The sequence below is a fragment of the Erithacus rubecula genome (assembly GCF_903797595.1).
Source record: "Erithacus rubecula genome assembly, chromosome: 12".
NCBI lineage: Eukaryota > Metazoa > Chordata > Aves > Passeriformes > Muscicapidae > Erithacus > Erithacus rubecula.
The window spans coordinates 8402755-8428467 of NC_136664.1; the positions used below are offsets into that span (position 1 = coordinate 8402755).

General features: G+C 46.0%; 2 protein-coding genes across 10 annotated transcripts in view; one reads left to right on the forward strand and one right to left on the reverse strand.

The window, feature by feature from the left end:
- TRADD (TNFRSF1A associated via death domain) lies at positions 1 to 11052 on the reverse strand. 2 transcript variants are annotated; one of them, XM_079315795.1, is made up of 5 exons: positions 10765 to 11052; positions 9369 to 9520; positions 6633 to 6910; positions 4806 to 4998; positions 1 to 3869 (listed from the first exon to the last, which is right to left on the reverse strand). In XM_079315795.1, exons 2-5 carry the CDS (start codon positions 9508 to 9510, stop codon positions 3562 to 3564), a joined length of 921 nt encoding a protein of 306 aa, XP_079171921.1. In that variant the 5' UTR covers positions 9511 to 9520; positions 10765 to 11052; the 3' UTR covers positions 1 to 3561. The 2 variants fall into 2 exon arrangements, with proteins under 2 accessions (XP_079171921.1, XP_079171922.1); XM_079315796.1 differs by lacking the exon at positions 10765 to 11052 and adding an exon at positions 10436 to 10594 and having other exon boundaries at positions 3269 to 3869.
- The window catches only part of HSF4 (heat shock transcription factor 4), a 29568-nt gene continuing 10780 nt past the window's right edge, over positions 6926 to 25713 (forward strand). For 2 of the 8 annotated variants that reach the window (XM_079315781.1, XM_079315787.1), the window contains exons 1-7: positions 6926 to 7148; positions 7667 to 7775; positions 18592 to 18700; positions 19784 to 19911; positions 20747 to 20871; positions 22693 to 22768; positions 24172 to 24236. In XM_079315781.1, coding sequence (XP_079171907.1) covers positions 7129 to 7148; positions 7667 to 7775; positions 18592 to 18700; positions 19784 to 19911; positions 20747 to 20871; positions 22693 to 22768; positions 24172 to 24236 — 632 coding nt within the window. In that variant the 5' untranslated portion in view covers positions 6926 to 7128. Of the gene's footprint in view, positions 7149 to 7545; positions 7776 to 13266; positions 13961 to 14193; positions 15304 to 16991; positions 17437 to 17853; positions 18492 to 18591; positions 18701 to 19783; positions 19912 to 20746; positions 20872 to 22692; positions 22769 to 24171; positions 24237 to 25713 lie in introns of those variants that run through there. The other 6 variants (XM_079315782.1, XM_079315784.1, XM_079315783.1 and 3 more) reach the window with 6 other exon arrangements.

Consider the following 25713-nt stretch of genomic DNA (forward strand, 5'->3'; position numbering starts at 1 on the left):
TCAGCAAATTAAGTGAATTTGAGGCTCCTCATTCTGCCCATGCTCACTTCTGGTTTCAGAGTCTGTGGGCAGCTGCCAGGATGTGGCTCCTTTGGGAACAGCAGAGGGGAGACAGTGACCCAGACAGCAAGACAGCTCCTCAATGCTGAACCTGGCTTTGAAGTGAATGGCAAATTCACTTTGAGACAATTTTGTATCAGGGTATCCTGTCAGGTTTGCTTCTATCAGATTCCTCATGTCCAAGTATATCTGGTGAGCATTTTAACTTCACTCTCCTATTTGTTATCATCTGTTTGGACACTGCAGGTCAGCTATGCCAAAACAAATCATTCAAATTCTCCCTTGGATGGATCTTTTATTCCTTCTGGCAGACTGAATGGAGACTCCTTCAAATCTGAAACATGGTTAAAACTACAAAAACAATCTGTACCAGAAAAAAAGGCCTTCTTAGATCTCTTCCTGTAAGCACATTTTGGCCTGATTTCTGCTGCTTGTTTTATGGGGTTTTTTTTGTTTTAGATTTTATATGCAACTGATTAGCACCTTTATTTGCTTTTAATATTGTGTTTCATACTGAAACACTACCACCACCCCTTAATTTTCTTTTTCACAGATATATCTCAGTATAGGGAGAAGAGCAGTTACTGGGGTAAGGCAAATTTCTCTAGCAGCAGCACTGCCCAGGGCTTATCTCCCACCACAATGATGATTGGTCATGGAAAAGGAGGTATGAAACAGCCACTGCTATGTCCTAAACTATGACATGTGCTTGAGACAGTTTCACCATGGAATTATCAGTGAAAAACCCTCTTTCTTCAAGTCTCTGCAGTGAAGGCACCTGTGAATGCTGTTAGAAATTATGTTATTCCAGAAAGGATGCCAAGGGCTCCAGCACTTAATGGCATTTCTGACAGGGAATATGTGAGTAAGAGGAAATACACATGCCAGTTACTGGCAGAAAGAAAATGCACAACGTTTGAATTCAGAAGAAAGCATTCAAGGTTAGTCTTCTGTAAAAGAGTAACAGCAGCAAAGTTTTCTGGACTTGAAATAGATGCTGAATAATAAGACTTTCTCATTTTGAGCATTAACAGCTGCTACAAAATCTAGTAATTCTCACTACTCAATGGCTGTCTTATAACTATATGTGCAAGTTGTGTACATGAATAGCTGGTCTGAGAGCTTAGAAATATTCATTGCAAATGAGACAGCAGGCTATGCATATGACCTTGTTTTCTTAAAGAAGTAATTTCTGAAAAATGAAGAGCAAAGTCTCTTGCTCTTAAAGTAATTTTCAAGTTTCTGATTTTTTAAATTTTTAAAAATACGATTTGTCAGGTGGGTTTCTGCCAAACAGAGTTCCCCAGCTGGGATTTGGCAGGAAAGCTAAATGCTTTGAGGTATAGTTCCACAGCAGCCTAAATTAGCTAAGATCAGCTCCACTGTGTTGGTCCCCAAAGCAAAACTGTCAGAGAGGTAATTGCTTCATTTTGGGAAGAGTACTGGTACTACTGGAAGGGAGAGGGTAGGATGTGGAGCAGGAATGGAGGAGATGAAACTGCAATGGCACTGATAGAAAATGGCTTAATAAAAGGTGGTGGAGCCAGTCTTTGCAGAGATGGTGCCTGCATGAAGTCCTGCTCCTCTGGAAGATAGGGGCAAGATGGAAGCAGATTCCCTCACATCCTGAAAGCCTTCTCTCCATACTTAACCCCCTTCCTTGCTCCTTTCCCTTGGGGGTTCCAAATCTGCAGAAAACAAGTCATGTTTCTCTGGCTTACATTAAGGGTGTGAAACTCAGCTCATCTGAGGCATGTGGATCCCAGCTGGCTCGAAGCAGACCATGGAAATCATCCCCATCCAGGTCTCCAGGGACTGATGCTCAGGTGTTCCAGCAGAAGGTACAGGAACATCTCCAGCCCCAGCAGCTTGGATTTGAGCCCACACCTGAATGTGAGGTTATGTTCCTCCTTACTGAATTTCAGCTCTGACTCCAGGGAAGGAGTAGAATGTGAGTTGTGGTTTTAAAGGCCATCAGACTCAAAGTTGTTCCTACCATGACTGCTAGCAACCTGGTATTTGCATGCACACACAGACTTTGTGTGTGAGGCCAGAGTCCCCCTCTGCATCTGAAAACATTTCCACAGCCCACTGGCTATTCCCACAGATGGGAAGGGCAAAAAGGATAGAATTAATGGAAAAGTATTGGCAAAATCCTATCAGGAAAGCACTGGGAATATGTCAAAGGTAATTGAGCTTCACAGGACCCATGTCACGCCAGACTCTTGTTGCTCTGTGCTTTGTTATGGCAGAAGTGCAGCTGCTCTGTTGCAGTCTGCATCAGCCATGCCAAAAGACACTCAGCTTCTCCCATGGGAACTGAAAGCAGGAGTCAGCCCTGGAGTTTGGGAGATTTGTCTCTTAAACCATTTTTACTTTAAAAATCAGTGCAGGTAAATCCAGGCACAGTGGCAGCTGATGCTCGATTGTCACACATGACAGCAGTGCCCGGGAAAGGCTCTCTGTAGATCCTGACACCTGTGGGACACAGCAGGGTGAGCTGTCCCCTCCAAGGGCCCAGCAGGCTGAGGGTGGGTGGGTAGGAAGTGAGTGAAGACACCAGCAGCCAGCTGGGTCTGGTGATTGCTCAGCTCTGTGGTCTGAGGACAGCATTTGATGCTGCAGTGCAACTGAGGACAGCAGCTCCAATTCATGCTCCACAGGTAACTTGCTGATGAGGAGACTCTTTTCCTTCCAGCACTGTCTTTTGCTTTCCATAGCTGCAGACTCCCTCAGGCTGGCAGGCAAGAGCTAATCAGCACATTACTGTCTACAGATGAGAAAATGTTGACAATCATTGTCGGAATTTGAGTTTGTCCATATTGCTTGTTCAGTGCCTGCCATTTGTTTTAGAGCAGCAATCTTTTGCCCTGTGGAAAATTATGGCTGCCCCAGCTAGAAGAAAAGCCTTCAGGTGGTGAGAGGTGGGAAGGAGCTATAATAGAGCAGGGTGCAACAGATATTCTTGCTATGGATGTTCTTGGTTCTTCAAACAAAGAAGGAAAATAACATAAAATTGACTTTTCCTTACTTTCCCCTTTGTCTTTACTTGATGTCATGGCTGAGGACAAAAATGTTTTCAATATAAAAATATATTGCAGCTATCCAGGTGATGGCCCTGGACTCAGCCTGAGAAGCAGTGGCATTGTCTGCTTCTTAGAGAAATTCTGTGAGAAGCCTTGTTTGCTTTTCTCTTCTCCCTCATTCTCCCCTAGTCCTGAAGGAAGTTACCTTCCCTTCCCTCAGTCCTGAAGGAAGGCAGGATGAAAGCCTCTCACCAGTTCACAGGAAAGTAGTGCTCTATTTCTGGAAACACAATGAAATAAGGAAAGTCAGAGGTCCATGCTAACTTCTGCAAACACAGAACCTCCCCCCGGAGCATTTCCACCTAGATGGAAGCCTGTGGTGACATTCAGGCCTCTACACTCCCAGACACTGGCAGCAGTTTCATACAGTAGCTGAAGCAGGAAAGCCCTTAGCAATGGCACTGTCCTTTGGGCTCTAGGAGCAGTCTTCAGTGGCATGGAGGCCCAGGAGCTCCTCAGCCAAGCTGACGAGCCCGTTCTCCTCCAGGGCTGCGACCAGGCGCGCTATGGTGGCCCTCTTGCCCTCGGACTGGATGAACCTGAGCAGCATCTGATAGGCCTGTTCATAGAGTCCCTCCCGCTCGTACTCCAGCGCCAGGTTGTCCAGCACAGGGTCCCGCAGGGCGCGGCAGGACTTCTGCAGGGAGCGAGCCACCTGCTTCCACTTCTTGGACACGGACTTGGCAAACTTCTGGTGGTCGTCTGGTGTGATTGTTCTGTTGTCTGAAAGGGGCAGAGACCAGGTAAGACACACAAGTTTCATGGCTGATGTGATGCAGCTTGGGTCAGTTCAAGGTTTGGTCAATATTCTGTGGAGCAGGGAGTCTGAGCTCCCTGCTTTGCCCAACTGTTCCCTTACAGAAATCCTCCCACAACAACAAAGCATCTGGGTTTGCCTCTGCCCTGGCAAGGACTATTTTCTTTCATTCTTTCTCCCTCAGAACTCTCCTGTGGTTTGCCAGAGCTCTTGTGGGTTTTTTTTTTTTTTTTTTTGGATGGACACATTTTTCATTTGTTTTAGCCTTTCAAAGGCAATTTGGTAAGGCCTTTCTGAAAACGTCCCCTGTTCTCTACCTAAATATCCTCAAAAAACTGAAATGCTGATAGGAGCTCTCTCTTCAGCTGTTTAGCACTGGAGACTGTACACAGCTTAAGAAAACTCAGAAATGATCTAGCTTATCTCAAGCTGATATTGCTATGTGAGACCCTCTGAAAGCTCTCTCTAGGGACAAACCCCAAAGACAGCTGGTGAACTGAGGGAGCCTGGACAAATCAGTCCTGCCTGAAAGCAGGGCTGAGGGTGTCCATGGCAACTTTCCCAGTCTGATCCAACCCATACTAAACTCACCTCAACCAAGTGACATGGAAGAAGAGAAAAATACTCTATTTTTCCTTTCACTATTAATTTTAAAATGTGAGGAACCTGGAAGGCACACAGACTGAAACATCTGGTTCTGTGCCACTGCAGAAAAGAAAACAGGTTGAGGCCTGATCTGAAGCCCCATGGCAATAACTTAGGACTACTCTAATTCCTTTCTTATGGGATGCTGTGAAATTCTTGGTTTATCTGAGGCAGACCCCAACATGTATTCATGATAATTCTCCCACCTGGGCTGTGACACAGACCAAGGGCTCTGTTGGTCAGCTCTAGCTACTCACCAAACAGTTGTCCCTGAAAGATGAAGGTGAGTTGTGTGGGAAGGGAGCTGCCTTGAGGAGAATAAGGCTGAGGTGGGGACTTCAGAGGTGAGCAGTCTTTTCCAGCCACATTATTGTTGGTGCTCTGGTGAAGCATCAGGCTCTTGAGGCATTCCTCCAGCTCCGTGATCTCCTCATCCGGCAGGCGGTCAGGCTGTAACGCAAACAGCATCAGGGACTCCTGCCAGGGCCACCACCCTGCAAAGCTGCAGTTGCTGGTGTCAAGAGAGGAGCAGTGAGATACAGCATGAGCTGTCAACCAGCCAAATGAGGTGGTATAATGAAGCTCTGGCTGTAAATGTGTGGATTTGCATCTGTAATGTGGTATGAAAGAGACAATCTCTCTTCCCTGGGATTCTCACCTGCAGCAGTGAGTGCTTACAATTTATACAAAACTGCTACTAGCCCATGCTCATTTCCAGCAGCCCTCTGCAAGAATTAGGGTGCACTGCAGGCAGTTAGGCTTATCCCCACTTCATATGAGGGTCAGACCCACAGAACAGGGTGACCTCATCCATTAGCTCATGGCCACCCAAGCAGGCAGTTCCTGTTACCAACTTCTCTCTCTCTCCTCTCTGCTCCCAAAAGTTTGTTGTTCCTAGGTCCTCACCAAGCCAAGAGAAAATTAGTCTGACCTCCAAAAAGCAGTTAATGAGAAAGGTATAAAGAAGGTAAAGCACCTGGGAAGAGTCAAATCTGGCAGTGCTGTGCATCACTCAGAGGTAAACACTGGTTTAGGTCACTTACAGCAGGCACCCAGCGCTGCTCTCAGCTGCTGAAGGTTGGCTGTGCCATCTTCCTGCCTGCTGCACTGTTAGGCTGGGGTCAGACTGAGTCACTTTTGGGGAACTGAGAATTAACCCATTTCTTTTGTCCAATCAGCTAGTTCAGCACAGGAAGGGAGTAGCAAGCCACAGTTCACAGAGTAGGAATATCACATATTGTTTGTTTCGGGGATGAAAGTTTTGAGTTTCATTCCCTGTGCTTAAAGAAAAGCAACCTGGCAAAACATACTTTTTGTGCCTAATATTCCTGAGTAGATAGTGAGTGCTTGTTTCTCAGGACCATTTAGAGAAACTAGACCTAAAGTTCCAGATGGAAAAAAAAGAGGAGGCGAACAAGTCAGTGAGTTTAATTCTGTCAAGTGTCTTGTAGTGAGATGACAAGATCTCACTGTTCTTGCAAGCAGGATTAGAGTGCCAGTGCCAAAGTGTGCAATGTGCCAGATGTCAGATGAGAGAGACTATGCCTTCAGAAGGGCAGCTTTACTCCTGCTGGCAGCAGATGCTGTGTGTCCCCACTCTGACACAAGTTTTTGTTGTCATGTGCAGTGTTTGCATTCACTTCCATTGCACATTTCCAGGTGCAGTTACCTTTGCCACTCTGGGAAGAGGTGGTGTGTGAGGCAGGGGAGGGAGGTGCAGAGGACTGATGGTTCCACCCAGGACTGCTCCTCTCTGCCTGCCTCACAGCTGTGCTGAGGCACACTTGTGCTGTCAGCTGCACTGGTGAGAACTCCTTGTCTTAGTGGGGATAACAGCCACACTAGCTGTTATACACAGAAGCCACAGTCAGCGAGCAGGATCTTTGCAGGCTGCTTTAGGTAACTCTATTGCCCTTCTGGAAAAGTGCACAGCTCTTTTCTGAGGAAGGGCAGAGCTATTTCTCCACATTAGAGGTAGGAGCTGAAGGACAGAGAAGTTTGTTAACCCAACATTTGCACCCACCTTTGCAAGCCCTGTCCACCCCTCCTCACTGCTGCCCAGCCTCCCTCCCTCTCCTGCTCACCTTTTCTCTGTAGATGCACTCCAGGCAACGATCCTCATCCTTCAGCATCTTGTCAAGGTGCTCACTGCCAGCCTTCAGCTCCACCTCCAGAGGCACCGTGGTTGTGGCCAAGGACAGCTGGAGGTGACTCTGGAGGGATTTCTGGAGCGCTCCTTCCCGGTAGCTCCGCAGGAACCGGCGGCAGTTCTCCTGCTTGCAGAACTTGAGCTGCACTATCAGGTGTGGGTGGCTGCAGTGCACTTTGAGCATGTCCACACCACTCACACTGCCAGTGCAGTCTGCAGGGAGAAGGGAGCACAGTCACAACACAGGCAGGAGCCAGCCCACCCAGACACACACCCATCCACAACAAGCCTGCAATGGAGGAGCTTTTGGATTCACTTTGTGATAAAGTCCTCTGGGATGGAAAAGTGTGTTAAATGAAGAAAGAAGGATCAGGTTCATGCTGCCCTGCCACCACTGATATCCATGAAGTATGTATGGTGTCTAACTGAAGATGTATGGAATACATCTCAGGTAATTATATCAACACTGTTATTAGAGCAGGTTTTAAATTGGAGGTTCCATTTCCAGGGCAGAGATGGTTATGATAAATTGGTAGCACAGCAAGGTTTTACAGATGAAAGTTCAGCTCAGTGCTCAGTCAGTCTTCAGTCCTTGTGACTGGAGTTTTATGCAGTGATGAAGGTCCTGGAAAGAAACCCAGCATCTCCTCTCCAGCCCGTGCGTAGAGGTAACTTTTATCTCTCTGAGGCTTTAAAACATCTTACAAACAGCAAATGACAGATCCAGCCACAAGGATTAAGCTGCTTGAGACTGGGCCTTGATTTGTTATTTTGCACAGAGAATTAATTCATGGTAAAATCTAAACAAGGAGAAGCCAGGGCAATTTAGAAACAGAAAATGCCAGGACTTCATTCTCCCTTCTCCCAGCAGAATTTCATTTTTATTAGCTGTGCTCATTATCCTTATCTCCACTGGATTTTATATGCTGATGATGAGTTCTAAGTACGTGTTTTTCTCTTTCTTTGCAGCAGAGGCCTATGTGAGGCTGCTGTAGTGCTTCCAGAGCAGGCTGAACCTCGTGGGCTGTCACTGCACAGGGCTGTATGGAGGCACCAGCTCACACTGGCACCACATCAGGTATTTCTAAACCACATATCATGGAGAACAATCTTAAGGCAAGGCACACTTGTGTGCTCCACATTAAGCAGGACAAGTGACCTTGCATTTAAAAGTAACCTAACAGTGGCTTTACATGTTTACTAAGTCTAGTTTGGACCAGATGTGTAACTGACACAATGGTTTAGGCACCTACAAAAGACATTTTAATTCACTGTGGATTATTTTTTTATCAGTTCCTTCCTGCTCTACTTTTTATGAGTGCTTATTAAACAAAATTTCCATAATAGGGTTAAAGGGCTGGGGAGGGAATGCTGCACAGACATGGAAACCTTTATGAAGAGTGTACAGGACAGCTGTAAAGCTGCCTCAAAAGATGGGACTTTGCAGGCATTTTTGCATGAAACCTCAGACAGCTTAAGATTTCATGTCCTTTTCAAGTCTGAATAAGCATAGTAGAATTTCAGTTTTGTGAGCTGTCCTTTAAATATGTCAGCAGATTCACATTCCAGTGCCACAAAGCAGCCATAAATCAAGCCTAACAGGACAACTGTGCTAGGCTGCCTGTTTCCTGTTTTTTGTATTTGGAATGAGCTTCAAGATGGGCAGGCCTCTATTGGATAAACTGACTTGGCATGATTTCAACAAGAAACTGCAGAATAGTTAGACAAGTTCAATTAAACTATAGTCTCAGCTGTGTGACAAAGAACAACAGTTAAAGAACACCATGAGTCTTTCTAGGTAAGAGTGATAAACTCCTCAAATTACTATTACCCTGAAGTGTGCTTGGTGCAAGGGTGGATAGAGAAATACACAGTCTTAGGCTTTTTGCATCTCAAGTAATTTTTTAATGTAAATAGGGTTACATACACCTCAAGCTAATATAAGTGTGTCTGATTACATCAGAGTTTGAATTATATCAGAATTTGAACAGAAATGAATTTATACTGGCTATCACTTGACTTAAAAACCTGCTTCTCAAAGCAGAAATCATGTTTCTGTGGTGGTATAAAGACAGCAATTAAATCTTCTTTCATAGCAATTGCCATCTTTTCCCCTCCTACATAAACGGGTTTAAACAAACATTCATTAACTTGGATAGTTTGTAGGATGGTTCAAGTTGGAAGGAAGCCCAGGCAGTGTGTAGCCCAACCTCCCAGGCAAAACAGGGTCAGCTCTGAGGTCAGAACCAGTTGCTCAGGGCTTTATCCAGTCCTGTTTTGAAAGCCCTCGAGGATGGAGAACACATAGTCACTCTGGGCTACCAAATGGGGAAAACATTTGTCCTTCTATCTGAGGTCTACCTCTCATTTCAATTTGTGCCTGTTGCCTCTCATACTCCATGCACCAGAATGAACAGTGTGGCTCCATCTCTCCCTCCCACAGGTATCAGCAGGCTGAAACCTTTCCTTCCCCAGTCTCAACAGGTCCATCTCCCACAGCCTCTCCCCACAGGAAAAGTACTCTAGCTCCAAATGATCTCAGTGAACCTCTGGTGATCTTGGTCTACTTTACTGCCTTTCCTAAACAGGGTGAGCATGAGCTTTCCTTACCCATGGGGTGAGATTAAAGAAAGGCATGGCACTGCACACCAAGATAGCAGAGGATGGGTACCTGCTAATGCCAGCTTCAGGGCCTTGAACACACAAGGTTTCTTCTGGGAGCTCTCGTAGAGGGCTGGCAGAGCGATGGTCTTGCAGGTGGACTGGAGGAAGAGATAAGCGCTGCCAATCCAAGGAGCAGAGCTGCCTGCCATCTTCAGCACCCTGCAGAATCACACAGGCACACTCACAGACTGCAAGGGAAATGGCCTGAAGCCAGGGGAGTGCTACAGCACAAGCACGACAGATTATGGGGATTTACTCTTATTTCTTAGAGGAGTGCGGAGGTTGTTAAAGCAAGCGTAACCTTTGAGGGGTTTACTGTTATTCTGTAAAGCACAGCACAGTGGGACACTGTATCCTAAAGACAGCAGCACTTTCATTTTCCACTGGAGTCCATTCATTTTATAGTCTAAAGATACTCTGCAGCAGAGTCTCAGTCCCTGTGCTGCTGACTAGCCAAACTGGTAAAATGTGAAATGACTGAAGTGCTCCAGGGACCACACAGCAGTCCTGTCTCTGGCATGTTCCCATGGACTGAAGGCCTATTGCAACCAGAGATGCTCTCCTTAAGGTCCTGGTCCCCTGGTTGTTCACAGGGCCCAGAGCTCTTGCAACAGGACACTCTACACAGGCCAGTCAAGGGTAATCATTTTAAACCAAAAGAAGGTAGATTTAGATTAGATATCAGGATTTTTTTTTTCTTTTTTTTTACAGTGAGGATGCCAAGACACTGGCACAGAGAAGTGATGCATGCCCCATCTCTGAAAATATTCAAGGCCAGGTTGGACTGGGCTCTGAGAGACCTGACCTAGCTGAAGCTGTCTCTGATCACCGCAGAGAAGCTGAACCAGATGGGTTGGAAAGGTCCCTTCCAACCCGAACCATTCGGAGGTTCTGTGACTCAGGGGTATCCCTCTGCTTTGTTTATGCCCTTTGTTCTTGTGAACCCAGCGGGTGAATGTTCCCGTCCAGCCAGCGCTGCCCCATCCCAGTCCCCGCTCCGCGGTCAAACCGCTGCGGGGTGCTTAAAAAACCAGCCCCGGACGGTAAAGTCACATTTGCGATCATGGTTATCGCCTTTTCGCTGACTTCTGCAGGAGTCAGGCCGCTGCTGCTCAATTCCCGTCACAGCCTGGCTGGGAGGGGGCTGTCCCTAAGGGAAAAGCGCTGGAGCAGCCGCCAGTCCCGTCCCGTCGCGCTGTGCCGCCCGCAGGGCCGGGGCTGCCCCCGCTGCCCGCTGTCGGCTCGGTGCCGCTGTCGGCTCGGTGCCGCTGTCGGCTCGGTGCCGGTGTCGGCTCGGTGCCGGTGTCCGCTCGGTGCCGGTGTCCCCCCAGCCCGGCCCGGCCCGGCCCCGCGCCCCGTCCCGTCCCGCAGCAGCCCCGGCCCGCGGCCCCGGCCGCCGTTACCTCCTCAGCGCCGGCCTCGGCCCCGACACTTCCGCCCCGGCGCCGCGCCGCTCGGCTCCGCGCTGCGGGCGGGGAAACGGGAAGGCGAAAATAATCCCAACACCCCCTTGGAATGGCGGGCGGCATCGCACTTCCCTGTAATCCCGGCTGCCTGTCCAGGCCTGCCCAGCCGTGCGGGCCAGCCCGCGCGGGGCAGGGGCTGCTGAGGGGGAGCCCCGCCCGGGGCCGGCCGGGCCTCGACGCCTCCGGTGTCCCCGCCGCAGGGCCGCCCACCCTGCTCGGTGTCCGGGTGTCTGTGTGGGGGAGGATATGACACTGTCATAAACGCTCTGTTCGGTGGCTCCGGGGCTGCCCGGGGCTGGCATGTGTGTGTCTGCACCCTCAGATGGAGGCGAGTGCGGTGCTCGAAGCCCCTGCGTGGCTCGTGGCTGGCACACGCGAGGCTGCTGCGCCCGCCTGGCGCTTTTCAGCTTTTCCCCGTGGTGCTGCTAATGAGAGCTTGGATAGACAGAATGAAGCAGCATTTCCCGAGTCCACGAGAGGTTCTGTGCCAGTCAAGCACGATTTGTGTGTCTGCTCAGTCTCGAGTAGCAGCCTCTGCCCAGGCTGCCTCTGCCCCGCAGAGGTGCCCTGGCGGCTGAAGGGTGACAGCAGCTCCCTTGTTTGTCCCCAGCTGCTGAAAAGCTGGCGTGGGCCTGGGGCCAGATTTTGGGCTCACGTGCAAGCTGCAGTCACTCTGCCTTGGCAGTGGTTTGTGCAAACTGGGGGACTGAACCGCAAAAAGAAGCAGGAAGCATTTTAAAATGCTAAAAATACCTATATATACGATGCTATTTTACAAAAACAGTATTTTAACAATATAAACTTAATTTGCTTGCTAAAGGGAAGATGTGATTCAAATAGATCTGTAAAGGGGTGGATCTGGGCTGGATCTCGTGGGAGCTCTGGGTCACAGTGCCCACAGACCCCTTCAGGGTCAGCAGGTCTGATGGTGCCAACGCCTCTGGAAACAAAGCATTTGCTTGCTAACTGGTTAAACAAGTGAGTTTGTACATTTAAGGTCTGATAGGGCTAAATGAACCTGGACAACCCAACATTTCACTACAAAAGCCAAACCTGAAGCACTGCTGGCTCCCAGAACCAGGTGGGAACCACAGTGTGATTACTGAGGGGAGCATCATCCACCCATGTCCTGGAAATATTTTCTCCTTGAAGCCAGTCTCCCTGCTGTGGGGGTAAAAAAAGAAAGGGTAGCTGAGCCCCAAGTCTCTCCTTTGCTGACTCTTGCTGAAAGTTTTCCTTCTGGGAGCATCCCATGGGGTGAAATCAAAGTGCTTGATGAGTGCATGGAGTTTCATCTTGTTGTTTCCTACTTGGAAAGTAAAGATAGCAGTGAGGGGAGAGGCTGGGGCTCAGCTGCCAAAAAATGGGGTGTCAGGATACAGTGGCAAATCTGCCTGGGGGGCTGGGGCTGGGATAGGACAGGCTGCCCTGAGCTGGCAGCAGTCAGAAGGCTAAAAAAGCACATTCTTACTGTCTGTGAGATTCACAGTCCTGAATGGCTCCAAAGGCTGCAAGGAAATCGTAAAACAAAAGGAGCTGAACATATGAGATCCCATTTTGCTTTAACACTTTGACAGGTCTGTGTTAGAGACAGTATGAAAAGCAGCTAGAAGTAGAAAAGCAATGTCCAAGGTGTCAAGGTGATTGCCAGAGAAAATGGCAAAACTGCTGAGTTCCCAGGAAGGAAGCAGGACGGTGTCACTTGTGTGACTTGGTCGGGCTGGGTGGGAAGGGGGTTGTTGCTGATACGATGGTAGATTAGATAGCAGAGCTGCTGTGCTGCTGCCACCTCTCACTCACACTAAGGAGTCATGCTTCAAAGCAGCACATTCTAGAAAAATGTGCAGTCGTGTTCCCCTCTGCATTACACTTTTTGCATGTCTGCTCCATACTTGCTTTGTGGCTTTCACCTCTGACCCTTCTTTGAGGCTCTCTTGGTGCACAGGTTTCCCTTTACATGAAACCTGCACTGCTGAGGTAGTTCTGAGGCTCTGGGACCTGGGCCTTCCACAAAAAGAGGGATGCCATGAAATTCAGAATGAGATTGTGAGACTGCCCACACTCCAGTGCTGGCCTGGGAAGGGGAATGTTTGCTTTTAAAAATCTCTTGCTTGGTTATGAGAGTGCTGGAAAAACCTGTCATGGTAGTTTTGTTTTTGTTGTGCAGAAATCTAGAAGACAGATGCAACACATTTTGGGAGAAGGCAAAGGGAAAAATTAGGTAATGATCTGAAATTCTGAACCTTCTTCCCAGGCACTTATTTTTCTGCATTATAGTTCACATGAAAGGTTAATTAAAATACAAAACTTTTCCTTTTTATGTCAGACATTGTAAATGCAGTTTCTGCAAACTGGAGTCAAAGTCAAAAAATATTATTTTTCCAAATGGTAGCATCTCATCACAGGCAAGGACCAGTTTAATTAAGCTGCTGGTTTCTACTCTAGGCCTTCTGTTGCACTATCAGTAAAAAATGGATATGTGAGGCTGTTTTCTGTGCAGAGCTTCTGCTTGCAAAGAGGTTTTTCCCCCACAGTTTGAGAAATCTGTCTCAGCTTTTTGAATACCAATGCAGCAGTACCAGAAAATTCCCTTGCATTTTTATTACTCAGAGTAGCAAAACCTCACTGTAGGAAAAAAGACCTTTTTTTTCCCAAAAAAGCTTCGATCTGACATTTTTAGCTCTTGAAAAGTATCACTCAGCTTCTAAGGTTTGATTGAAAAAAACAGTGAAACAACTGACCAAGAGATTTTCATAATTTTTAAGTTGAAATTCAAAAATACAATGAAATGTCAAGTTTGATTTTTTTAAATGTCCTCTGTAGTCTAATTTGATTTGTTAGTTAAATCATAATGTGTGTCTCTGCCTTTTTTTATGTTGCTGTTGTTTTATTCTTCTCAACAGGGACTGTTGAGAATTAATTGCAGTTTTGGAAGTTTTCCCATGTTTAAACCTGAATGAATTGGTAAAATGTCTGCTCCAGTGCCAGAACTGTGGCATTAAATCCCAGAAGAAATCCTTGTCCATATATTGTATTATCTTTCTCTTTGAGATGGACCCAGAGTCTTCCAGGTATGCAGACAAGGGGGTGCAGCAGTTCCTCCCAGCTCAGTTTGGCACCTCACAGAGGGCAGGTAAGAGGAATGGGCTGCTCTGTCCAATTATTTGGACATATATAATATCCTGATACATTATAACCTGATATATAATATCAGATTATTTGCAGGGAAAACCTGATTATTGTTTCCAGGGCATGTCAAACATTTACCCCACTCTGCTATGGTACTTTGACCTTGTGATCTGTGTGTGATGGTGTTATCTGGCATGACCAGCACCTGCTTATGTAAAATTTGTGTTACTTGCTGGGTTTTGTCAGTTGCTAATGGTGATTTGGGTTTCGGGGGAAATACCACATTCTTAGGTACACAGTTCTAAGTTGCCCTTTGAAAATGGTAAGAAAAAATTAATGTGTTGTTATTGTGACACTTATCTTGTCTCTTCTCACCTCCTGACTCTTTCAGTGTTTGGCCTTAAAGGACTCTGTAGGCATCAGGTGAGAGCTCTGTTTCATTTTTTAGCAGGAATGTTGAGCTTTGCAAGTTTTTGCTTAGGACCTCTGGAAAATTTAACATTGATTTTATATTTTTTTATGTAATTTAAAGAGCAGTTTCTGATTTGAAATGACCCTGGCATTAAGCCACACACGTATTTAGAGCTTTGTAAAGCTTTTATATTAATCATAAAACCGTATTGTCTAAAAGATTCTATGTGTAGCTGGTTTTAGCATCCTCTTTTCCCATGCAAGAGCTAAATAATTTCTATTGCTAAATAACATAATAGCTAAACCTGCTTGCAATTTTGACTTTTCAAAGTCTTCCTGAAGATGTACAGCCCGGAGTGTGGCCAGCTCTCGTTCGTCTGTGCCAGCCAAAGTTTAGGACAAGAAAATTCCAAAATAACAACTCAGATGCCTTTACAAACCTGAGATTTCTGTGCCTGGGTGTCCCACAGGCTCTGGGCAGGTGGGTTTGCTCTGGTGACTTGCTCACCTCCCAGCATAAGGTGGGCAGCACGTGTTCCCTTTGCATGACGCTGCGTATTTATTCACAGCTCTGCGAGATCGGCTGCAGTGCATTTTCATTCTGTGTATTGTTCTCTGGGGCTGGTGATGCCATCCCATTGTGCTGAGTTTTTAAGAGTGCAGGCAGCACTGCTGATGTGACTCCCTGGACGCCTACTTTCCACTGGCCTGGGATAAAATTGGGTGGTTCATTCTCTGCGGGACGCAGGTGCGTGCAGGGGAGCAGGCGCTCCCAGGGCAATGGGGTCAGTTTAGCTGGGACACTGCAAAGCTATGCAGGATTCACCCAGCTCTCTGGTGATGGATGGATACTCCAGCAATGTCCCAGCCTTCCTAACAAAACTCTGGACGCTGGTGGAAGATCCTGAAACGAACCATCTCATCTGCTGGAGTTCTGTAAGTACAGCAGATATTGGGTGTCACTAAGGCCTGCTACAGCAGGGAAAACCCAGGTGTGTGGCACAGGAGCTGCCCTTTGCTTGGCAGGTGCTGCCCAGTTACTGGCAGAGTGCAAAAACCAGGATTCAAGTACAAGCACTTTTGGATATACTTGGTATTATTTGTCAGAAAAATTGTGGCTTTTCTGTTTCAGAGGGGCAACTGTTTTGTGGGTGTTTTAGTTATAATATTTACACATTTCACTTGAGACATCCTAAAAAGTGTCTCGTGTTCTAATTCTAAGAATTTCACATGCTTGGAGAGAAATGTTTTTCACCTTGCTTGAATCTGCAGCTCCTTAACATTTTCTAGGAAATGTGCAAAGCCCTTAAAAAGTTTCACTATGTTTGGTATTATCTCACGTGTGTTTCTTAGCAGCCTCTCACAAATGTCTAGGTAGAAGGCAGCAGATAAACAGCACTCAAAATTCAGACTCAGACCCATAATTTAAACAGATCCCAGACTGGCACCCTAAATCATTTTGGAAGAGCTTTACTTGATTTTTCAATGATGACCATGGTGATATGGGTATATATTGTCTGTACAGCTTCATAGGGATAGATTCCTTTGCTTTGGCTTCTTATTTGTCACAGAGGCATGAATATACTAAGCGCAATCACAAAAATAAAGTTATTTGTCCCCTTATACAACACTTTGATCCCACATTGTGCTTTTGACCTAAGACTTGCTGCAAATAACATGATTTGTTTTCAGCAGGGAGTTAATAGATAAGCTGTGTGCGTAAACTTGTTCTCCAAAATCAAGAATCTGTAACACAGGCAAATTTAAAGAGGGGTAGTAAAAAAAGTCTAAAGCAGCCTTTCTTATATATACTTTGTGTCCAGTAAAGTTTTCATTCAAAGCCTGAGACAGGATTTGAGCTGCACTGATATCTATGACAATGGTTGTTTGATGTTGCTATTACATGGCCATATTTCTAAGAGCCACCAAGTTTTGGTATAGTGTATTTTAAATAAGGATTTTAAGGCTAGAAATTATTTTCTAACCTGTGTAAATAGTCCCCCCTCTGTTATACTTTGAACACTGTTATTTTTGACTGACCACCACCATGCTCTGCTTTCCTGCAAACTAACATAGGCTGCAACTACATCCTTGGAGGTTTTAGTAAGGCTTTTAGGTATCTAATTTTCCTGTTGTTGCAGATATCCGTGTTTCTCATATTCTTCAGCTTCTATACATTGGTGATTTTGGAGCAGAGAGATTGTGTGCATACCTAAGATATCTGGGTGTCATCAGTACTTCTAGAAAACAGGCCCCATAAGGACCTGTAAACTGTCTCTTAACATGAAGAAGAGATGGAGAGGAAACGCAATAATGGTTTATATATACACTAAAGTCTGTTGTAAAATGGAAAGGAAAACTCTGCTCTCTGTATCCGTGGTAGATTGGGCCAGAAGTAATTCAATTAATTTTTGAAATGGAAGATGCAGTAAGGGAGAACTGGCAAAGTCCTGGACTAGCACTTGTCATGTCAGAGCACATGTGTGTCCTGGTGGTTCTGTCAAAAGCAGTTAAGATAAGCATCTGCCACGACTGTCATGCTGCAGAGTCATTTTGCTTTAGGCAGAGAAGACTTCCAGAGTTTCTCTGAGCTTGTGTAAAATAGCTGTAAAAAAAAATGGTGTAAAATAGCCAAGGCATTGCTGCAGTGTGGGAACAAACTGACACATGCACATTTCTTCAGTGAACACACAGTAACCCCAAAGTCTCTTGTGTCTGTAGGAACATTTCTGAATGTGTCAGCTTCTGAGAACATTGTGGCCCTGAATTCAAAGGAATGGCCTCTCATGAGAGGACATAAGGAGTTGTTGAGGTATACAAAACTCTTGTGCTTCTCATTTTCCATCAGTGGTTCAGCCTGGGATACACAGCTGTATCCCAGAGTAAGGGGGTAGAAGCACAAAGGAAGCAGAATAAACCAGCTCTGTCCCCAGGGCAGAGTCTGCAGTGTTGGGAAACCCTGGTCCCTGCTGTCCTGTCTGCAAACTCTGTCTGTGAGGATAATTCCAGCATGCAGACTGCCAGTGAATCTCTTAAGTGCTTTATCAGCCTTTGCTTCAGCTCCATGGGGTAAGGAATGATAAGAAAGACCCCAAAAATGTTAGAGCACTGTTGAGGCACAGTCATGTTCAGTACTTGCAGTAGTAAGCAAAGAGCAAGAAGTGCAGCTGACCCAAGGTTCTGTGCTAATGGGTGTTAATTGTTAGAGCTCCCAAATGAGCACCATTTGGTGATGGAAATGTAGTGTGTGGCAGCAGGGTTTGCCAGCTGGCTGGTTTCTGCTGGCCATGGACAGGCTGCAGGCACACACCAGCCTCTCTTCAGTCACTGAGCTATGCTTGGCCCTGATTGCACTTCCTCTTTTAGACACTTCCAGATTTCCCTGAGTGCACCCTTGCTCCTGCAGACCCTGACAGGTGCAAGGTGGGACTCACACCTCTGGTACCCTCCTAGTGCACACAGAGCCTGTGGGCTCTTACAAAGCACATTCCCTGCAGTGCATCTTCTCTGCCAGCAATCCCAGGCAGTTTGCCTTGTTTGGCAGTCATGGGTCTTTGCAATGCAACCCCAGAAATGGAATATTTATCTGATTAATATGTGTGTTGCTATATTGGACTGCAAAGCGTGACCAGCAATATTTTGTGGGTTGCCCTTGTGGCTGTTTACTATTAAAATAAGTTTACTATTAAAAATAATTAATAAAAGGTGCACAGAGCTTCTGGTGTCTCCAGAGATGATTTGCTTCTTGCCTTGCTGTGTTTCTTGTGCCATATCTCCAGGCAGTGCTCCCTCCAAGACTGCTATCCTCTGGAGCAAATGGATTTGGGTTAGATCTGAACAAGTAGGTTATAATGGCAGGGTTATAATGACAATTGCCACTTTCAGGAACTTCTTAAGACTTGAGTCTTCCTATGAAGTCCATGCAAGAGGGGATGATCACAGACTACCTACCAGCTGTTTGAGCACAAAAATCAATGGTTTCATTCTCATGTTCAAGACTCTCAACTAAGCAGTGACAAAAAGTAGAAAAGGATCAAACCTGCAGCCACAGAGGCCTGACTATACTGGAACTGAAAGGAGCACATCTGTCATTGAGATCTGTTGTCACTCTCCTTAGCTTCAAGGTGACAGTTCAGAGAATAAGACTTCCCCTGCTGTAGGACTCCTGCTGGGCCCTTCAGGGACTTTCCCCTGACTTTGCCTTTGTCCTTATCTCCTTTGCAGAATGGCACCAGCTTCCATGTGTTCGACCAAGGCCGCTTTGCCAAAGAGGTGCTGCCCAAGTATTTCAAGCACAACAACATGGCCAGCTTTGTCCGGCAGCTGAACATGTGTAAGTGCAGCTCCAGGGCTCAGGACACGTGGGCTCTACAGATATGGGGGGGACAGAAGGAAAGAAGGCATGGGGGAGAATTGTGCAAAGGAAAGTTTGGGGTCTCATGTATGTAATTTGTTGTGGCATTATTGATTTTACCAAAGAGGATCTGCCTCTCAGATCCCAGAGCAGTGATCTCATTGTGTTCATCTTAAATTTCAGCATGGAATTTCTGTTAGGTTACATGTCAGGATGTGAGCTAAGAACTTTCACCTACCAGGTGTTCTGCTCCTCTTGCATTGATTTAATGACCTATTATTATTCATTTTCTATTTTATTCTATATGGAGCTTTACCCAGCCACCAACTGTGACATCTCCCCCTTAATGTGCTGCTCTTGTGGGTCATGTGCCCTGAGCTTATCCCTTTCACCAGCCATATCACTGAACTAGTAACAGACAGTTCTCCTCCCTGCAAACCTTGCCTTGCTGATCAGACATTTTTACCCCTTAAAGGAGGTTTAGATGTGATTTTCAGCCACTTCAACAACATGACTGTTCTGATAATTCCTGGATTTTTTTCAACAAGTAATTAAGTTCCTTAGTCAAGCTTTAACTTTGGTATTCACTCTGTTGTAGCATTTTTGTAAATTTTAGGCCAATCCTTGAATACAGCTTAGAAACCTTTTGAGGACTGCCGAGAAGTACTCAAAGCAGATTTCCAAATACGCGTGTGACCCTTTTTTCCAAAAGTGGCACCTGTTGATGGTCTGTGCCTTTGAAAAACCTTCCCCTGAATCACTGTGGCTTGCAATTTGAGACAAGAATTCCCCAGGAGCTGGCATTTCAGCCGCTGGCAGACCAGTGTGCCTGTGGTGGAAAGGCTTTCATGGCACAGGCTGCTACAGGTGGCCAGTGGGATGCACAGGGCTCTCCCTTGCCCTGGGTTTCTGGTGGATATGGCCCAAAAACATGCCCAGATGTGAGAACTGGCAGTTCAATAAGTGTGGAGGGTGGTCAGAAATGCCCTCAAGAGTGATGAGGGTGGAGGTGGAGGGAGTGCTGGGTCCTGCTGGCCCATCAGCTGTGTCCTCTCTGTGCAGATGGCTTCAGGAAGGTGGTGAACATCGAGCAGGGGGGGCTTGTCAAGCCTGAGCGGGACGACACTGAGTTCCAGCACCTCTGCTTCCTGCAGGGCCACGAGCACCTCCTGGAGCACATCAAGAGGAAGGTGAGGGGCACTGGGTGGGCAGGGGGAACAGGCAGCTGCCAGGTCCTGCTCAGCAGAACTCCAGCATCACCCCAGTGTTGTTCCTGTTCTCCCCACACACACCTGGGCTTGGGGTTCTTGCTTTGCAGGGCTTGGCTTGCATCAGAGTTTTGTCTGTGTTTTTCTGCTCTATTGTTCTGTATCACAAGACATTTGTGTAGTGCTGCAGGGCCAGGCTTGCTTCCCACTTCTCTGCCTTTGAATTGTTACTGTTTTCCTGGAGAAATACCCTGAATAAGTCCTGCAGGGTGCTCAACAGACATCTTTTTTTCTTATACAAGAGACAACCTATTCCTGCCGTTTTCTGTCTTTTAACCTTTTATTAATCCCCCCAAAGTGTTGTTGTCTTACTGAAATAACATAGCAACTTCTGTAAAGGTACTTGAACAAAAGCCTTCTGGAAATACAAATGTGGTATGTCAGTTTGAAGCATTACATCAAACGTGTCCCTGTAAAGCATGAGGTTTGATTTGGTATCTCTGTAGTTAAAGTAGAAAGATTAAATCAGTTCAGATTAATTCCTCCCTGATACTCAAAATACTTTTGTTTTTCTCATTTGAAATAGGTCCCCACTCTGACAGAGAATGTAATTCTGCCAGCAGACCCTTTGTATGAATAGACTTGTCCTGCTCTATGTTTTCAATAGTATCCCTAGGATAGTTCAGACTCTTTGGCATGTGACCTGTCCTGGTGTTTCAGCTGGTGACAGTCCTGCACCTGAGCCACCTCAATGACTTTCTCTGTCCATGGCCTTTCTTGTACAGGTAAAATCTACCTTTGATTTTTTTCTCCTCAGGTGTCAGTAGTGAAAAGTGAGGAGACCAAGATGCGCCAGGAGGATCTCAGCAGGTTGTTATACGAGGTACAGATACTGAGAAGTCAGCAGGAGAACATGGAGTGTCAAGTGCAGGACATGAAGCAGTGAGTTGAATCCTACTCAGGCTGCTTCTTATGGGCATTTGCTTCTCTGGAGTGGTGGCTCATGGGGAATGGTTGAAAGGAGGAGCCTTGCACAATTCCTTTCCCAGGGAGCCAGGGACTGACCAGAGATCTGTTGAGACAACAACATGTGGGCTTTCTATGCACACCTGATCTACAAAATATGAATCAATTCTCAACCTCTCTGTCTCGTTTGTTTTCCCTTCACAGATGAGGAAAGCAGAGAGAAAGTCAGACAGGAAATATGTGCATAACCTGGGGACTTAGATAACTATTTCCTCCAGATGGTGGGAATGGTGATAAAAGGTGTAACTCTCTCACACATCCAAGAGTCCTTGGCAGAAATGTGGTGAAGTCCACTCCAGCTATTAAGAAATTACCTTCATTTATCTCCAAAATTTATGACTGGCCTGAAAAATATAGTATGTTATAATATATAACATCAGAAATTCTGCATAATTTAGTCCATGGACTCATCTCCCTGAGGCTGTGTCATTGTCATCTGACATGGTCAGAATTGTTGGGTAAGAGTGAACCAAGCTGATGCAATGCTTCCTGCATGTGGCTTCCTGATCTCCAGCTGTCTGAGATGGGAATTTTATGACTCAGACATGGTCACTAAAAAGATTAGGAAGTGGATATCGTTTTATAAATCATGGACTTGGAGGAGTTTTAATTTGCATCCAGAATTTTAATCTTTGCAGAGAGCTTTGTTTAAAAAGCACTTGAATAATCAAATAGACCCAAACCCTTTCTTTTACAATGAGAGCTCATATTCATACACCACCAGATGACAGTGTCACTCTGGGCCTTGAGAGAACACTACATACTGGGAAATTTCTCTCCATACCAGCACCTTATGTGCAATGAATACCTATTTTTATCCTACATCCATTTTTAATGACTCCCACACGTAGCACATGCATGAGTTTGCACTGAAATTCAGTTACAGCAGCAATGAGTTCCTGGCTTGCATTTGATTTAATTTTTAAGGAGTTCCAGTATTAATTATTTGGCCTTGATTTTAATTTATTCTCCCTTTTGATTTGCTTGCTCCCTCCCTTCACCTGGCAAAATTGCATTCAACGGATGAAAAGAATATGATATAAACTAAGGCAGAGGAGAAATCCCAAGCTGGATCCATGTTAAGAAATTTACACTGGTGAAGAACAATTAGGATATAACTCCAGTACAAGCTGTCAGACTAAGGAATGCTGTTTTGCTGAAAATCCTGTCAGTACCAGTACAGAAAGTTCACTGCAGAGATTCTTGCTGTACAAGCTCTTCTACTGTGCTCTTCAGATCTCTTGACTTTACCTTCCCAGTTCTAGCATCCATCCACACTAGAAGGCCTAAAAAGCAAAAGGATCTATCAGTTTCACCTGTATGGTAGGTTTTGCTGGCCTGACAGTTTAGGCATCCATGTACTCTAGAGAGAAATTGGCTGGCAAACCTTTTGCAGCATGGAAATAACTCACAGTCACAAATCAGGCCTTGATGAAATTCTGAGTTTGGCCCAAATGTTCCACAAAAACATGTGTCCTCTTGTTCCCTTCCCCTACAAATGTTAGCTTCTCTTTATTTGTTTTTCCTCCATGCTTTGGTCTATAGTTCTTTTGAGGTTAAAGAAGAAGAAGAAAGAAGGCAATTGTGTGATCTTGTTTGGGACACCTGAGAAGAGCCAAACACTGCAAGAGCCTGGAAGTGAGACAAACTTTGCACAGTTGAATCTACTGTGCATCATGGCAGCACATGAGCTGTTGATGTTTCTGTTCTCATGAAAAATTTCTGTTTCACTTTCAGGCAAAATGAAGTTCTTTGGCGGGAAGTTGTTTCTCTCCGGCAGAACCACTCACAGCAACAGAAAGTCATCAACAAGGTAAAGGTCATATAAACTCAAAACTTGCTTGTGCTGCCTGGTCTGTGTCCTCCTCTGATTGCTTTTTCTTGTCCCATAATCTCCACATGTGATATGGCAGTGTAATTATTTTCTCTTTAAGTGGTGTGATGCTTTTATGTATCCTATGGAAACAGGTCATTAGCAAAGCACAGACTGTGCCCTTAAGCAGCAGATTGTAATTTCCCTGTCAGTGCTTTCTGTGATGTTAGAAACCACTTTTCTGTTGAAATCCTGAGCAAGAGAGCACAACTCTCACTAATTGCCCTGTGTTGCCTCTGTTTTGGTTGTACCAATGCCTTTGGGCTTCCCAAATCTTCCATTTGTTCACAAGAGGAACCCCACCCCTGCCAGCACCAGTGGGAAGCTGCAGGTGTCAGAATTGGCACCCATCACCCCACTGGGGGAATGTAACTGCAATGACTTCATTTTCTGGTGTTACTGGTGTAGTTGAGGAATTACTGTGCAACCTTTTAGACTGCAGAACATCTCCCTTAAAATCTAGCATAAGCAGTATAGAAAAGGCCTCTCCAGTGATTCCTGGATGGTGCTGACATGACTGAGCACGTCACACATCCCAGTCCCCATGTTCTGACCCTCACGTGGCATCACGGAGTCATAGGACTGGACAGAAATGCACGAGGCTATCAAGCCTTCCTCCAGCTCTGAGGCTGGACCAGCCACATGCTTCATTGTAGAGGCTTTTATGCAACTCTATTTTGTTATATTGAGCAATGAGTAAGAGCCAGCTGTGATATATAATAATAATGCTCTCTTTGTTTGGAGGTCAAAGCAAAGCATTAAGTTCAAGCTGACCTGGGAATATGTTGCTAAGTGATTCCTCTCCAAAGCTACTCTGCTTCCTTTTTAGTGTCCTGTTATATCAACACTGACATTCACAGAGCTGAAAAACTCAACTGAAACAGCTCAGACCTCCATCCAGGCTCTCCATAGGGAGTTGCCTCTTCCACTTGCAAAGTCTTTGTCAGACTTTACAGCACCTCTTCTAAATGTCTCTGAAAACTTTAATGGATCCAGGTCTAATTCCAGGCCTAGGAATGTTTGCATGTGCACTTCACAGGTTAGGACCAGCTGAAGTTCTTCATGCACAAAGTGGAAAGTGCTGAGCACATGCATCCAGGAACCTTCGCACAAAGCAGGCACCTGCTTGTGCCTCTTGAAAGCCAGGCAGGCTGAGTTCTTGGACATCTCATTTCTGTTCCAGGCTGCAATGTCTCATGCAATTTGTCTCCTATATTCTATGGCTGCTCTCAGCTTGGGGGTGCTGTTGGGAGGGAGGAATGTGTGAGATAAGAATGGCTGCGAGAGCAGGGAGTGCTGAATCACTCTGCTGATTAACACCGGATTTTGATCTCTCCTGACAGCTGATTCAGTTTCTGTTTGGCCAGCTCCAATCAAGCCCCAGCAGCACTGGGATAAAGAGGAAGCTGTAAGTACCCGTGTGTGGTGCACACGCTCACGGGTGCATAATGCTGCCCCCTCAGTAAAAGCACAAGCTCAGCTCGCCCAGGCAGGCGGTCACCGGACCAGGCTCCATGGTGATGGGAAATGAATGGGCTGAAGTGCAGAGTCAGACCTGCTGACAGGCCCCATTCACTGCTCTTTAGAGAAGCACCATGTCAGCTCGTGACCTTTATTTGGGGAACACAGCACGCAGTGGGACATGGGAGTGCTAACTAGGGGGAGGCTAAAGGGCAGGACCCCACTGCTGGTCCTACAGGTTCCAGTTTTGCTACTTGTCATCAGTAGGAGCAGGGCTGGGTCCAGCCAGTCCACAGACACCTGCAGTTTGACTCACAGTCACTGAATGTGGTGTGTGTATACAACACTGGTTTAGTGGCGTTAACCTGCAGGCCTTACAAAGAGGAAGGTGGGGAAAAGTTTTAGTTGAGGGTTATCTTTAGATAAGTTCTGCAAGGCAAGTGAATAGAGTGAATTGAATTAGGAAGCTTAGTGACTTTTGAGAGAGCAGTTATGCCTTTCTTACCCTGTGGTGCTTGTGATTTAAAGAAGGGGAACAGACTATTGAGTGGAATTCGCTAGGGACAGAGACCTGCCTCCAGTTACCACCTTTATTACTTTGTGGCCTTTGACAACTTAGAGACTTCTCCATGCTGCAGAGAAAGGAGCCACACCTCCCACAAGTGGCTCAAAGAAATAAATTTTCATTAACTCACTGTCCTTGTTCTTGACTGACTCCTCTTGTGAGGACTGTAAAGTCAACACAGGATTGAATGAACGAGCCCATAATCTGTACATGGATAAGTTCATCTCTGCCTACCCCCTATACTGAGCATCTTGGAAGAGCTGAACACTGCAGATAGCAAAGAAAAGGGCTCAAGGGGAGAATAGCAGCTGCTAAGTTGTTGAGTTTCATGACTGGGGAAATTTTTCTCCAGTAGAGTGGAAAAGAAGAGAAATGAGGTGCCAGATCTGACCTCTAATTTTCATGGTCAGGGCTATGTCCTCCCTGTAAAAGATTTGGAGCCCAAGAAATGTCTTATACCACTGCTTTTTTGTAAAAAGGCAAATAATTAGTGAGAAAGGGCAGAAGAGCACAGAACTACCTGCACAGCAACTGTATTACCCTCTTATGATGAGGGATCACACTTCACAAAACCAGCTGCAATTTCTAAGGTAATTTGAGTTCCTGCTTCCTTGGAAACACAAAGGTCTGTCTTCCAGAAACCTCAGCTCTTGTGTGAATATCTACATCCTTAGTGTTTTATCTTTCACAGTTGTCCTGCCTCTCTTCTAAATGGCTGCAGGAAAGGATGGTGTGCAGCCTGGAGCTACTTGGTGCAGAGCAGAGTGCTGCCTGGGGGCTCTGGGTAGGTTTGGGCAGGATAGGCAAGTCTGCTTCAAAACTGTTTTTGGCCTTCCTTGCCCATAACACCAGGCAAGAA